Source organism: Lates calcarifer, linkage group LG20 (assembly GCF_001640805.2).
Source record: "Lates calcarifer isolate ASB-BC8 linkage group LG20, TLL_Latcal_v3, whole genome shotgun sequence".
Classification (NCBI taxonomy): Eukaryota; Metazoa; Chordata; class Actinopteri; family Centropomidae; genus Lates; species Lates calcarifer.
The window spans coordinates 21,411,758-21,425,974 of NC_066852.1; the positions used below are offsets into that span (position 1 = coordinate 21,411,758).

Below are 14,217 nucleotides of genomic sequence, written 5' to 3' on the forward strand. Positions count from 1 at the left end.
ACTACATCCTTCAAAAATGTGACCACAGATAGAGAATAAGAGAATAACCAGGTATAGGTGAGTAATTGGTGTTCTTTACAGCATATGGATTTGGGATAGTAAAAAGAGAGATGAGGGAGATTCCACTGACTGCTTCTTCTTCAAAAATAACAAATGGTTTGTGAGCATCAGAATAAAATAAGCATGTTTTGTTCTTGGTCAACTGAAAACCACAGATGAACTCACTCATTGTGAATTTGCATGACCTCTCTGATCCCACGGAGAACAGCAGCATGCTGCAGGAGGCCGAGGCTTCTCCAACAAGACCTCCTCCCTTTGGAGACAGCTTCCTGCACATGATGCTATGTTAGCATTGAAAGAAAAAAAATACTTTACACACAGAGAACACACATATGAGCCTAGTCTGCAATTTACAGCAATTTAAACCTCACCAGCTATTGATTTCCTTTTTGTGCCCTCCCCTGCACCAAGACACAAACACACAAACACTCTCAGACTCAAAACAGACACACAAACACCTACAGTACATGATGGATTAATACTTTGATCACAGTTGACTGTAAACAAAGTGCAGTTCTTTAATTTGTTTCCGTTGTGTTAGCTTTCCATCCTCTGAGACAAACCTTTAAAAGGTAATGAAATCCTGTTGAGCCTTGTGTGTCACCTTGTTGCAGCCCACAGGACTCTCCAGCTCACAGGTGTGTATTTTGGATCTCAGAGCATGCAGAGAAACTGTGTTGGCAGAGAGGAAGTAGAGCTGAGGAACTCCATCCTGTAATGACATCTCCCCCTAGTGGAGAAGACTTGTTAGTACAGTCACGTGTGAGGCCTTGGATAACTACGTTTTTCAAAATGGCAATACTAAAACATCAAACAACAAGAAAAGCAAACATTTCTGTTTGTCACTTTTGTCTCACAAGCACCAGTTAATATTTACCAGTCAACATCTGTATAACAGGTCTATATTTACATATTTTTGTGTGTTCTGGGCACAAAAAAAGACAGCAAATATCCATGTTATACACTTTAATAGGATAAATCTGTTTGGAATTGTGAACCTTGTGTGTGGACAGTTTTGTTTTGTTTGGATTAACAGTCTGTGATTGTATCAACTGTGAGTGTGTGTGTGGTTGTGTTGGTTCAGGCATTTGCTTAAGCTTGTTACCACTGCTGGCTGAGCCTCAAGCACAAGTTATTCTTTTTTTTTTTGGCCTTTGCTGTAGAACAAAGGGTGTAACAGCTCCTGAAGGCCACGAGTCCTTCATGTTGTTAAATATTCTCTAAATTTTGAATCATATTTGTCATATTTGACAGCGAAGGAGCAGTAAGATGATCTCCAAAAACTAGAGAAATGAATCAGATTTTATCTTTATCTATTATATTTATTTACAAATACATTCTGATCCATCAGATGCACTGTAAATTTAAATGGATCTTAAGCAGATCTTTTTTCCTGGGGGAAATTTCAGTCACATTCATAATTCATGTAATTCATAAACTGAAATGTGGATGTTCAGAATCAGTTCAGTCATAACTGAGTAACACAACAGTATTTTGAACTAACACTGCACTACATAATACAAATATGACTAAATGAAACATGATTCTAACATTTAACATATGAGTATGAACATGTATATATGTAAGTTGGAGCACTTTATATTCACATGTTTCTGAATCTGTGACAGTCTGGTTCAGTGCTGCTGGAAGATCCATCACAACCCCAGGAGCATTTCAGCTCAGCCTTTTGATCACACATGGAGCAGTTTCATCATCTGTTGAATATTTCATCTCTTTTTCACTTGCTTGGTCACTTGCTCACTGATAGAAATTACAGGCCACTAACACAAACAGGACAGTGACGCAAAGCAGCCAGAAAAATATCAGTGCAGAGAAAACAAAAATGTCTGGTCTGTGGTAATTAATAATCACAGGGGTTGGTGGTTCAATCTCCTGCTCCTCCAATCATTGAGAAAGACTCTGAGATTAATATAATATAATATAATATAATATAATGACTGTAGTGCACTTTCGATTAACAAACTCTTGCTGCTCATGGCAGCTCATGGCAGTGTAAGAGCAGCTGCTGAAGTGGTGGGAAATTGCTGGCAGATAAAGGACACATTTGCAGTGTCCTCTCTTTGTGGTTTTGCTACACTGACTGTTAGAACTAATGGAAGGATGTGTCAGCTGTTAATGGACAGATTACTGGTGGAGGAGAAGGGAAAAAGCCTCTTGAAAGGATTTAGTAATTCTGTGCAGAACTTCATGTGACTCCATAATAATGCAATCATTATAATGTTCTTTCATCTTTTAAACTTTTTAAACTTTTAAAGTGAAAAGTTACAAGATAAAAAGTTAAATAGCTGGAGAAAAGACTCTTGTATGAATTTATCATTTGGGATTTTTAATATGACGTGCTTTTAACTTTCTGATGACCTTTGGCCTATACCTTGTTTGTCTTCTCTAAACTAACCAAGAAGCTCAATGCAAATGAAAATGTATGTGCTTTTATTTTGAAGCCTCAGCAGTGGAGTGAACCTCTGTCTTTTAAATTAGAAGTGATTCATTATTTTGAGAGACCATGTCTGATCGATTATCAACTAGACAACCACATAGAAATGTGTAAATTACATGAAAAACCATTAAACCATTAACAGTCCTTGTTTGCATACATTATCTTCAATGGAAAAACATCAGGTCCTGGTTCTATTTTGTTTTGCTTCCATGGTTTTAAAACTTTTTCAAGGTCATAAACGTGACAGACTAAATCCATGAAAACAGAAAAAAAAAATTTTTAAACAACTGTTTATATATATATAAACAGGACTTCTTTTGAGTATCTCACAGATCTTCTTTAGGATCAATAAACATTTATGAGAGTGTGAATGAAAGACTACAAAAGCCTTAGCAATCATTGTTTAACTACTTAGCAGCAATCTAGAATAAAATAAAAGTAAAATCCTCAAGAGCAATGTGCAACCGTGTTGGCCCGTCATGACAGCATCATAGTGTTTGAGTGTTGTCTTCATGCTTGAACAAAAGAAAAAAAAGGCCAATTAAAGAGTGTATTTTTAGGTTTATTTCTGATCTATGCTTTAATTTCTATATCATCATTCATACAAACTAACATGACGTCTAAAGGTACCTCTTAAAAACAGTATATCTTTTCAAAATAACAAGTTCATTTTCTGTAGGAGTGACATAACACGAATAATATGTTGCTTTAAATGGTATGGTATGGTATACTGTATATCTCTGTATATACCTTCATATGTATGAGAATACTAATATATGAAGTGCCACTGCTGAATATATGCCATGGTTCTCATCAGAATGGTGAGAATCGCAATCCCAGGTTTTTGCATAGAAAAACATTGACAGAGTTGCTGTTGCATGATCAGAGCTTGACACATCTTTGAGATACTGTATGCCAGTGTAAAGTGTGTAAAGTGCAGAAACAGACAGAATAAGGCAGAGAGTCAGGTCTATAACAGAACACATCTATTGCTCTAGTGAGTAAAGATAGGGAGAGATAAAGCAATGTACACATAAACAGGAAAGGAAAAGAGGTAGAGAGAGATTGATACAGGAGAGAATATGGTTAACTGTGGATAACTTGAAAAGAAGGGCACATGTCAGATAACGGCAAAGAAGGAGGGGGGTAATTAAAAAAAGAGGAAATTATCAGTCTTAGGAAATAATTACGTTCCAATCATCTGTAGGGAAAAGATAAGCTGAAATGACTTTATCCTAAAATCTAAATCCTTGCGATGCTCACACAGAGCTCCTTACCTTGCCTTTGCTGCATCTCCTCTGCTAATATAACAACATTTTAAAACTCTTAAACCAATGGCCTCCCTGAGTCTCCAAAGATCAAAGCTGATCATTAGTTTAGTAATTACTGGAAAAGTTAGACTCTTTGCAAAACAAACAATGATGCATACATGTCTGCAATGGCATTCCTCACATTGATTGTCAGTCTCTGTCTTCAGTCCAGCATTACGTGGCCTGTAGTTGTGTTCATGCATCTCCATGTCTTAAGCTTCTTCTCTGCATGTCCCCGGCAAACATCCGTCAGCTACTGGGCCACTGCAGGATAAAGTCTCTTTGTCCTTTTCCTCAGTTTCTTTTCCTCCATCTTCCTCCGAGCTGCGGTTGGTATTTGAGACCTCGATATCCTCATTCGCTGCCTCAGTCACTGCAGCCTTTTCTGCCTTTTCTCCCTTTAAGAGCTCTTCCTCATCCTTACCTCGAGACCTATGCCCTTTGTCCTGCTCATCTGCGTCTGAGCCCCCAGACTCACCTGCCTCCTCTGATAAAGAGTACATGTTTCTGGAAATCTCTCCTGTGCCTGACGTGGCTTCGTTGCTGTCCCAGTGGCGTTTCTGGAAAAGGCCAAAGTCAGTGATATCTTTGGGGAAGTTTCTCCTCTGACTTGACTTTTCGCTGGGGCTCTCATCAGAATCCACCGACAGGAGTCCATTGGGTAGACCGTTGGAGGCCTCAGGCGGTCTGGGTGAAGCTGTAGAGCTGCCCTGCTTCAGGATAGAGGTGATGACCTTGAATCTGTTGAGTTTGCTTTTCACCTGGCTGCTCTGAGGGCAAGGGGAGACCTTGAGTGAGGAATTGGGGTAAGCAAGACTGGACTCCACTGAGCTGCCGCTGGCCTTTGCCCCCTGTAGAGCAGGCTTCCCTGTTTTCATCATGCCCATCACCTCATATCGAAAACTGGAGATATCTTGTTTCAGCTCCTGAGAATGCAAAGCAAAGAGTAAGCTCCCCTGGTGAATTAACTAATGCTTTTCATTTCACGATTAGTCCAAGTCATTGGTGTTTGCAGAACACTCCAAAGAGTATTGATTGATTTCAACGCAGTCAATACTAAGTGGATAAAGTGTAATTCATAAAGTAATGATGCAGCACTTTGTTTTTCTCACAAAGAAAATAAGAACATTTAAACATGGCACTTATTTTAAAGCAATAACACATATTGGAAGATTGAAATCACAGCTGACAAATAACAGACAATACGCTTTAACAACAAGAGTCAATACTGCTAAATGACGGCTGATTTTTGTGTGTGTATAGAAAGTTTTATATTGCTATGAGTGACCCTGCGAATACATGCAGTTATGTGATCTATTATTTATACAGAAATATTGATTATAGCAGCTTTAAGCCTTTTTTTTGCCCCATAAAACCTCAACTCACCTTGAAGTTCTCTTCAGTCAGGCCCTCCTCTGTCTTGGCATCTCTGATCATGGCGGCAACATAACGTTTCACCAAGTTCCTCAGAACCTCCTATAACAGTGAAAAAATCCTTTGAAAACAATAACGTCTTCTAATACTGAATGGAAATGTCGTTTCAATACAAAACTCACAGTCAGTCAGTCTGGAAAAGACTACAAATACATACACTCAAAAGAAAACATCTTCTATAAATAATACAATAACCCCCTGCAGATGTGGAGAAATAGAAATCCTCTACAGAGAATGGTGATGAACATCCCACTGAGTGTAAATGTTAGGCGTATTGTGTGAGACGTGGCATAAGCATTCTATTGACAGACTGAAATTGAAGGTGGAGAAAGGCAGTTGAAGAGCAGAATATACGCACACACGCACGAACACATGCACGGACATCATTTCTTTCGACTTGCTCTGAAAGACAAAGGCAACATTTACCTGATACTGATGGTTTATCCTCAGATTCTCTGCTGCTCGCCTCTGCTCAGACACCAGATGCCAAAGAGAATGGGTTAGAATGAGAGGTGGAGATGAGTGAAAGAACAAAAAGAAACTACATTTTTCTTACAAAACTTACAAAACTGTGTCTCACAACACATTGCCCCTGTGAGATGCAACAGTAAAGACTTCTGCTCTAAAGTGCGATTTCAATCATCTGAAAAATTAATGGATTCTCTTCAAGGCCGCAAGTAAAGATTATTTTCATAAATGATTAATTTGTCTGTTGTTTTCTCTGTTAACTGATAAATCATTTTGTTAATAAAATGTTAGAAAACTAAGACATGCCCGAGATGGCATCATGAAACTCCTTGTTTTATCTCACCATCGGTCCAAAACCAAAGATATTTAGTTTGTTATCACACAAGATAAAGAAAAGTAGTAAACCCTGACATTTGGTAAGTACTGAATGTTTGGAATTTATGCTTTAATAATGACTGAAAAGATGAATTGATTGTCAAAATGGCTGTCTAGTTACGGATGGATTAGTTGTAGTCACTGAACTTATTCTGTAACTAATTATTTCACCTCTGCTACTCTAACACAATGGCTGCACAAATAAGGGCATATAATGGTGTATTAAGAAAAGTCATTTCTGTGTTTTTGACATCAAACTTACACCAAGAGATCCAAAGGTTTCAGGGCGTTTGGAGTTTGTCCTCTTGCACACCTGCCTCTTAATCCAACACATGAGGTACCAGAATGATTTGGGGCTGGGGACGATGTTGAACGGGGCCGGCAGAGTGGCCCCTTCTTCAAAGTAACTCATCCACAGTTTCGTCCTGGCAAACTTCCACTCGATGTCTGCATGATCCTGAAATCAAGATCAGGGGAAATTTGAAAAGCATTTTTGTATTGTGTTATCTACTCACTCAACACACGTTTCTTGTTTGTTTGCAGCATGTTTGTCTCTGTGCTCACAGCAATGTGCTGGTAGGAGTTGTTCATCATGGCTATGAGCATGTTGAGGAGCACCACCAGTGAAATGATATTGTAGGTGCCGAACATGGTGGCGCCAACAAACTCAGTGAACTGGTGGTCTGGGTCCACGTTGGTCACATACAGGTTGATTAAGCCAAAGATTGACCAGAAGAGAGACTGCAGGGTCTCAAATAACCTGCAAGAGAAAGATACAAGTTATAAATATTATGCATTTCAACTGTGGGTTGAACATTTTATCAATTGAAGGATTTTTTAAATAAAGCTGAGAAAAATTCCACTACCCCTGTTTATTAAATTCTGCTCTGAAAACTTCTTGTGGGTTTTCACACGTTTTGCAATCAGTGACAGCAACGTACACAGACACACAACTCTCTCTTTGTTTGCCGCTCAATTTAACAACATCACACATCCACTCTACACGTGCAAGCTAGCTGACATTCATGTGAACTCACGTGGAGAAAGCGTTATTCTGCTCCACACATCGGATGCCCTTGCATTTTCCCCTCTCATCTGAAGCCTTGGTCTCATAGTAAAAGTACAGCTGGTTCAGCCCGTTAGCAAAAGCAAGTAGAACCTGGAGAGAGACAGCGTGTGCAAAGTGGATGCAATTATTCAAGCCTATCATGTTTACTGTCACACACTGCATGTTGATGTTCCCGTATGTGTGGAAACATTTGTGTGTTTACCAGACAGTAGATGAAGAGGAACTTCAGGATGTCCAGCAGCATTCTCCCAAGAGAGATCTGCAGTGGCCCCAGATGAGAGTTGGCTGTGAAGAGTGAGATCAGGCGCAGGGAACTGAAAATGTTTGCTATGGCAAACACTGCCTCAGCAACTAAGGTTGGGTGCCACATTTCCCACTGGTTCCTGGGTTTACTGCCACTGTACTGAACCGGGAAAAGGAGTAAGGAACAGGCAAAGTTAGAGCACACTACACTTGATAATTTTACTGCTATTCATAGATAATTGGTTACCTTAGTGTAGGCTACAATCTTAAGGGAGATGGTGGCCAGGTACAGAGAGTTCATGACAAAGTCCATCAGGTTCCACCAGTCGTGGACGTAGTCTTGGAAACCACCGTCCCACATTTGCTTGATCTCTGCCCAGATGAAACCTAGGATTACAGAAATTGTCTGATCATATTTTGGGCCATGCACAGTACCTGTTTCCTGCAGGCATCAGTTTAAATAGTATAGTTATTCTGGGCTTCCAGGGTTGTGCAAATCCGCTCATTTTCTGCATAGACAACTTTAGGTGAGTGGGAGTTTGAGTACTTCAAGCTTGGATGGGCATGAAACTCTCCTGACTGAATCATCACTATGACAGATCAGAAACTGCATCAGAAAATACCTGGATATTTTATTAAAAACAGTCTGCCGCTCTGTGAGGCTGAATTTAGACACGAGTTACATTCCAAAGTCAGCATGCTAGCAAACTCATAATGATAAAGCTGGCATGCTGATATTTAGCAGGTATAATGCTTACCATGCTTATCAAATTAGCTTAGCATATTTGCAGGGTATAGCAGATTAGCACTAAAGTATGACAATCCAATCACAAAGCAGAGTCCAATCAGAGTTCAGGTGGAGCCTTCGTCTCTGCTGTCAAGATGGCTGAGGGTGGGAGCTTTTCCATCACCCAGGTAGGTTTGAATACATACACAGTAACCAGCAATGGAACATGTCCTCTGATTCTGGATGGTCACTGTGCAATCGCAGACAGGGTCAAAACTCATACTTGTAACGTCATCGTCATGCAAAGTGTAGGTGCAGTTTTCTGCTTTCTATCTGTGCACAGATGTTCCCAAAAGCACTTCTTTTTCAGTGTCTTTCTTTAAACTCATGACTGATACCAGTTCAGGTTTACAAAGGTTGATTTACAACTACAGACCTAATCTGAGCCCTTCGAAATGTTCTGAATTTCTATATCTTTGACTCGCACTTCTGGTTCGTCTTCTCCATAGCAACATCAACTGAGGCTCAGGGGTATCGTGGTAATTAGAGCCCTCAGCCCTCTCCCTCTTTTACTCACCCAGCACCCAGGGTAGGATCATCCACTCCACAGTGGTCGGTGCGGGGCCTTGTCTATCCTGCCTGTCCTGCTCAGTGGTGACAATGTGCTGGGAGGCGAGGAGCAGCAGGAACAGAAAGGTCAAGTAGGACGCAGTGTGGCAGATGAACTTGATGAAAGGCTTACGGATGAAGAGGCCATAACGACTCTTTGGAGCGATGAGGTAGCAGAAGGCAAACACGGGGTAGAGGAGGCCGATGAAGACACAGGTGAAGAACTTCCCTGCCCAGTGTCGCCGCCTCCAGCCGGGGAACTCATCGTACCACCGGGATGCCAAAAGCTGCTGGCAGTTTGGCTGAGCTACAAACTTAAAAACATAGAAGGAAAAACATAGAAGGAAGGGGAGAGTTATACTTTTCATCTGTTTGATCTACAGAGATAAAAAATGACTCAGAAGAAGAGCTTCTCATACACTAATCTAAGGTATCATTGCAGCATGTAAGCCTGCTGGGAGACAGCATCCTCAGCCTGAGGCTATGCAGTGGTTTTACACAGAACATAATGCCCTAGCGACCACATGCCAGAATTAGCACCTGCAGCTAGTTCCAGTTCAGAGCATACAAACGGACGAGTAGGATGTGTTGTAGTTGTCAGAAAACTGAAGGATAATCATTGACACACACTGATACATTAGAAAGAAATCAGGTAATGGAAGAAAAGGAAGCCTTACACAAGCAGCAAGGCCTGTGCAAAGGAATCCACATGTTGTCATGAAACCACAGTATGACCACACTGAATTTCTTGCTGATTTTCTTGAGATAATAACATTCCTCCCCAAGATGTCTGAATATGATTGGAACTTCATCTAAAGCAGACAATATTTTGTCTCTTATCCGCAACAGGACTGATTGAAAATACATCAACATGTGGGAAATATTTTGTCTTCTTTTCTGTTGTTTGATGTTTTGTGTTGCTAGGGGATCAATACCTTATGTGACTACAAAAGTAAAAAAAAAAAAAAAAAAAACATGGGAAATTTTGTAAAGTTAATGCTGTGCTCCTCTTGGTAACTAAGTACAGATTTAAAATCATCAGCAAGGCCAAAATATCAATGCATCAAATCTGCAGCTGTGCTGTGAGACAGTCTCAGCCAAACAGACTGAGGCAACAGCCCCTGGTGATAATCTAAAGGTACCTGTGTTACATTCTGGTAACTCTGCAACATTCTTGTAAAGAAAAAAAAACCTTGTACTGAAATTGTATAAATGAGTCTGGCAGCATGCACATGCACAACACTTACGCAAGCACACACAAAATGTTGTGAAATATCATGTAGAGCCTCTATATCAGAGTCAAAGTGTCAACCGGCACCGGTGGGTGCCAATTCACCAACTCTGCAGCCTGGTTACCATGGGAACCAGAGATCCCTATGTGCGTTGGGGTCTGGAGTAGAATGGCTCATATTTCCATACTTCAACCACAGTATTACCACAAAACTTGAGTGCAAGGGGTGAGTACAGGGGATGAATTTTATGGTTGAGTGGAGAAGAAGACGAATACCTTTTCTCTTTCCAAATGAGAGAAAAGCAGAGAGTGTGTGAGAGAGAGCATAAAAATAATAGGGATGAGCAATGATACGGCTTCAACTCTTTGTATCAACAGCATATTCGGATGATGGAATAATAAAGGGGAAAGGGAGAAGGAAAAAGTCCCTGCTGATTTTCTCTTTTTATAAGGCTCCTTTTGAGCATGAGCCTTATTATAGACAAGATGGCTAACCTCATTAAGTGTTGCACCCAAAGTCTGAAGCAGACCCGTGGGTGCCAGCTAAGTCTTGTAATGAAGTACTTCAGCCCAAAAAAATAATGAAAAAAAAAATAAATAAATAAATTATGAGCCTTTGTTTTGAACTCTGCAGCAGCTATAGATAGAACTGTTTAAAGAAAGCTTTGATGGTTGTATCAATGGTTGTAACTGTTGTGTCACACAGGTACTTGGACTTTCGGGGGAACAAATAAAAGGTCCATTCATAAACAAAAAAGGGTCATTGTTAGTTTACATCTTACACCGCTTGTCAGTACATTATGTCTAATTAATGACAGTAAACAAGAGGCACTTGAGCTGCCTAATGTATTGCCTTAATCAGCATGATGCATTAAATACTGACAGTGATGCTAATGAGGTCACAATTTAAGATAATTAACGTTATAATTAGGAAATGTATCCATGTTAATACACTTGTCAAAAATCTAATCAGATTAACTACTTTAAGGGGGAAATATGTGGTTCCAGTAAGAAGTATTTATTCAGTTATTTTGTTCATATTGTTTTATTTTACAGAAAGACAGAGCAGATTTAAAATCATTAACAAACTGTAGCAAGATAAAATCTTTCCATCAAGCAGCTGGTGACATGCAGTGTCATCTTTTAGATACTAAAGTAGAGCGAGTGAGGAAAAAAACAGCTAAGCAGTTTCCAAGAAAACATACACTGGCCTCAATGGAAGAAGAAACTGAGAGGATAATTTGCCTGGATTAATTCTTTTGTTTCATATCTTAACTTCCATTCATTACACAAAATACTTTCCCATCCTAAAACCTCTCTTCCAATCTTATGTCCTGGGGGAGAAAGTCCGAACATGTCACACACCTCCCTTTGTCTGTCACAATTACTCACAATACTCAGCAGCAGACAGCAGTAGCAAAGTGTCATATAGCCTGAGGGTGGCTTGTTCACACAACTCAAAGAGAATCCCTCCAGGTCTCAAGTCCAGTTGAGAAAGTGTCTCTCAACCTTTCCCGCCTCTCTCCACTGTCAACTGTCCAAAAATGCCAGTGCTTCTCACTGTGTGTCTACTCTGCAGCTCCATGAAGACATGTTCCCCTGAAGCTTTACCAACATAAACATTCTGCTGAAACTCTTCTCCTCCACTTTCCCTGACAAACACTGACAAGCATGCAGCTCAGCTGGTTTTGTTTCAGTTGCTTTTTGCTTTGGTAAGAGTTGAAATGGATTTAGTCCAAGACCACAGAGTGATTATTTCAAATATTTCTCAAAGGAACAATAAAACTCTCTCCACACAATTGTACTTACTTTACTCCTCAAAAGTCAATAATTTATAGATATGTAAGTTTTTTGTGGTCAGATGTGGCAAGATCATCTATCTGATCACCTTTGCTTGTACGCTATGATGTTATTCCTACATGGTATGCATATAAAAAATATTTCCTCTACAGTATAGCTGTCATATCTTATAAGTTAATTAGAATCAGTCTACAAACATGCTTAGACCTCTGCATGATGTACATGAGCCTCAAGATGAAAAACAGGATTGCTGAATCAACCCACACAGTGATGATAACACTGTCTCATGCTTAAAAACAGGGTGTTGAAGGACTGTGCATGACACCACCAAAACTGCACAAACATGTAAGCTGGTTCTGAAAATGTCCACTTTGTAAATGTGACCTTGGACAAGTGTACAACTATATTATATGAAACTGGGTATAAAAAAACAATCTAGCAATACTGCAAGAGATCTAACTGGTCATTTAGTTTACGAGTGAAAATGTCAGGCAACAGTGTGAGATTATTTTACAGATAAACTTGTGTGTTTCAGACTGCACTGAGAGCAAGAAGTGTTATTTATTTCGCTTGTTTTATGAAAACTATGAATTGAAGGCTGAATGTTGCTGAACATTGGAGACACACTGTTGAAGACAGATATTTGTTGCAGTGAATTGCTGAAACAACTGAGTGCTCATGGTCTCTCACTACATAACACTTAGTCCTGTTAGAGCAATTTAATCTCCATTTAATGGAGACATTAAAAACATCTGAAATACTGAATTGCAGTTTTTATAAGATATCACAAGGGGGCAACGTCAAACTACAGCATGTAAAATTGATAGGCTTCCCATGGCGCCTCTAACAATTTCAAATATTAAAAGAGACTTTCTGCTTTTGCTCTCACTGTGAATCTTCCATACACTCACCTACATTTTTGCAAGAGTATCAGTACAAATGAGGGTAATCCACCGTTGAAACCCTCAGGGTAGTAGAGGGGATGATCTGCACATTAATGTGTATGAGTTACTGATCATATTTATCTGATCTGACCTCCCGCTGCATCAAAGCATAGACTGCTCTGTTAGCTAAGCTCTTTAGACGGGAGGCCTGTGGAGATTTCTCTTCAGACCATTTCAAATTGCCTTTATAAACCCCAGGAGCACAGCAGCAGCAAAGCTGAAAGACACACACAGATGCAAGGATAAATACAAAAAACATAAATGACACACTGCACGCCACACACTACATCTGTAAGAGGGTTAAGAGGAGAACTGTCCTGCGTTTTGTTCAGTTGAGGGTCAAAAACAGGCTCCTCGTGACTCACTGGAATACTCATCAACAGCCAGCACTATGAAAAAAAATCGCACATTCAGGCTGAATGTCACACCAATTATAAGAGCCTGAGTGTTTGTCTGCAAAATCGGTGAAAGATGAGTGGTAATCACACCACAGACAAAATGCCCTGAACATAATAGCAGCTCTCTGCAAAAACAGTCAAACGAGTCCAACTAAGTGTCCACTTAACCCTCGGTGCCTCGCAGGGGGCAAAACCCTGTCTGGCGTAAAGATCATTTGTCACAAGCACAAACCAATCCTTTTAACCACCTCTATATGTGTGTCAGTGTATGTCCAATTACACTGTACATGGACTCTACTGGAATCTACTCTGACAACAAGGAGGAGCTCCCTGCAAAAGATGTCATTTTTCCTTCTCGGGAGACTGCAGCAAACTATGTTGTAATAACACCAGTGACTCAATGAGCTTGGTATTTTCCAATGCAAATTCTCACTCTTTCTCCAAATCAATGAATAGTTTACTGTAGAAAAATCCCACAAAATACCATTGGCAGTAACTGTTAATGGAATACTTTCTTAGGTGGTTGAATTTATATAAAATCTAGTTTCACGCAGCTGCTTTTGCAAGACAAACAATCACAAACACTTATTTAGAAAATCACCTTCTTGAGTTTTGAAGCAAGGCAGAATAAGGCAGGCTGCTTCACGAGAAAGGGGGAAAAAATGGAACTTGATTTTAGAATATACTTGAAACTAATTTGGGAACAGGAAAAGATAGTTGAAAAAGCTTTTGCTGCAATAACAGATTTTTCATTTGTTTTCAGAAAATAGGACTCAATTACAGAGAGCAATGACTTTGTAACAGAGAGATTTTTACATCAATCACACTACAGCACCGTCTAATAATTCTTCCCAGCACGCACACACACACACACACCCACAGACGTCCTACACAACAGAATGAGCATTTCCAGCAGAATAACTTTACCTTGAATTGACTGCTAACCAGACTATGGAGCTGGGACATTTATCATTTGAAAAGGGCAGCTGGGTGGATTGTTACCCACATTATGAGACACTGTCCTCCATCAAAATATAGTGCAATTGAAGGGTGATATAGATGGGATTCAGGAGAGGGGCATATTGGGACAT

At 39.9% G+C, this 14,217-nt stretch overlaps 1 protein-coding gene and 1 long non-coding RNA gene across 3 annotated transcripts in view; both read right to left on the reverse strand.

Annotated features, from left to right (window-relative positions):
* Nucleotides 1-243: 243 nt before the first annotated feature.
* On the reverse strand, nt 244-730 carry LOC108893290 (uncharacterized). Its single transcript, XR_001962643.1, has 3 exons — nt 624-730; nt 432-461; nt 244-341 (listed from the first exon to the last, which is right to left on the reverse strand). It is a non-coding gene; the product is annotated as an uncharacterized LOC108893290 (long non-coding RNA).
* A 281-nt stretch (nt 731-1,011) lies between these two features.
* The window catches only part of LOC108893986 (short transient receptor potential channel 4), a 59,873-nt gene continuing 46,667 nt past the window's right edge, over nt 1,012-14,217 (reverse strand). For both annotated transcript variants that reach the window (XM_018692504.1, XM_018692502.2), the window contains 9 exons: nt 8,722-9,067; nt 7,665-7,804; nt 7,377-7,577; nt 7,143-7,264; nt 6,670-6,865; nt 6,368-6,562; nt 5,689-5,730; nt 5,215-5,304; nt 1,012-4,754 (listed from right to left, as the gene is read on the reverse strand). In XM_018692504.1, the coding sequence (XP_018548020.1) occupies nt 4,041-4,754; nt 5,215-5,304; nt 5,689-5,730; nt 6,368-6,562; nt 6,670-6,865; nt 7,143-7,264; nt 7,377-7,577; nt 7,665-7,804; nt 8,722-9,067 (2,046 nt within the window). In that variant the 3' untranslated portion in view covers nt 1,012-4,040. The remainder of the gene's footprint in view (nt 4,755-5,214; nt 5,305-5,688; nt 5,731-6,367; nt 6,563-6,669; nt 6,866-7,142; nt 7,265-7,376; nt 7,578-7,664; nt 7,805-8,721; nt 9,068-14,217) is intronic.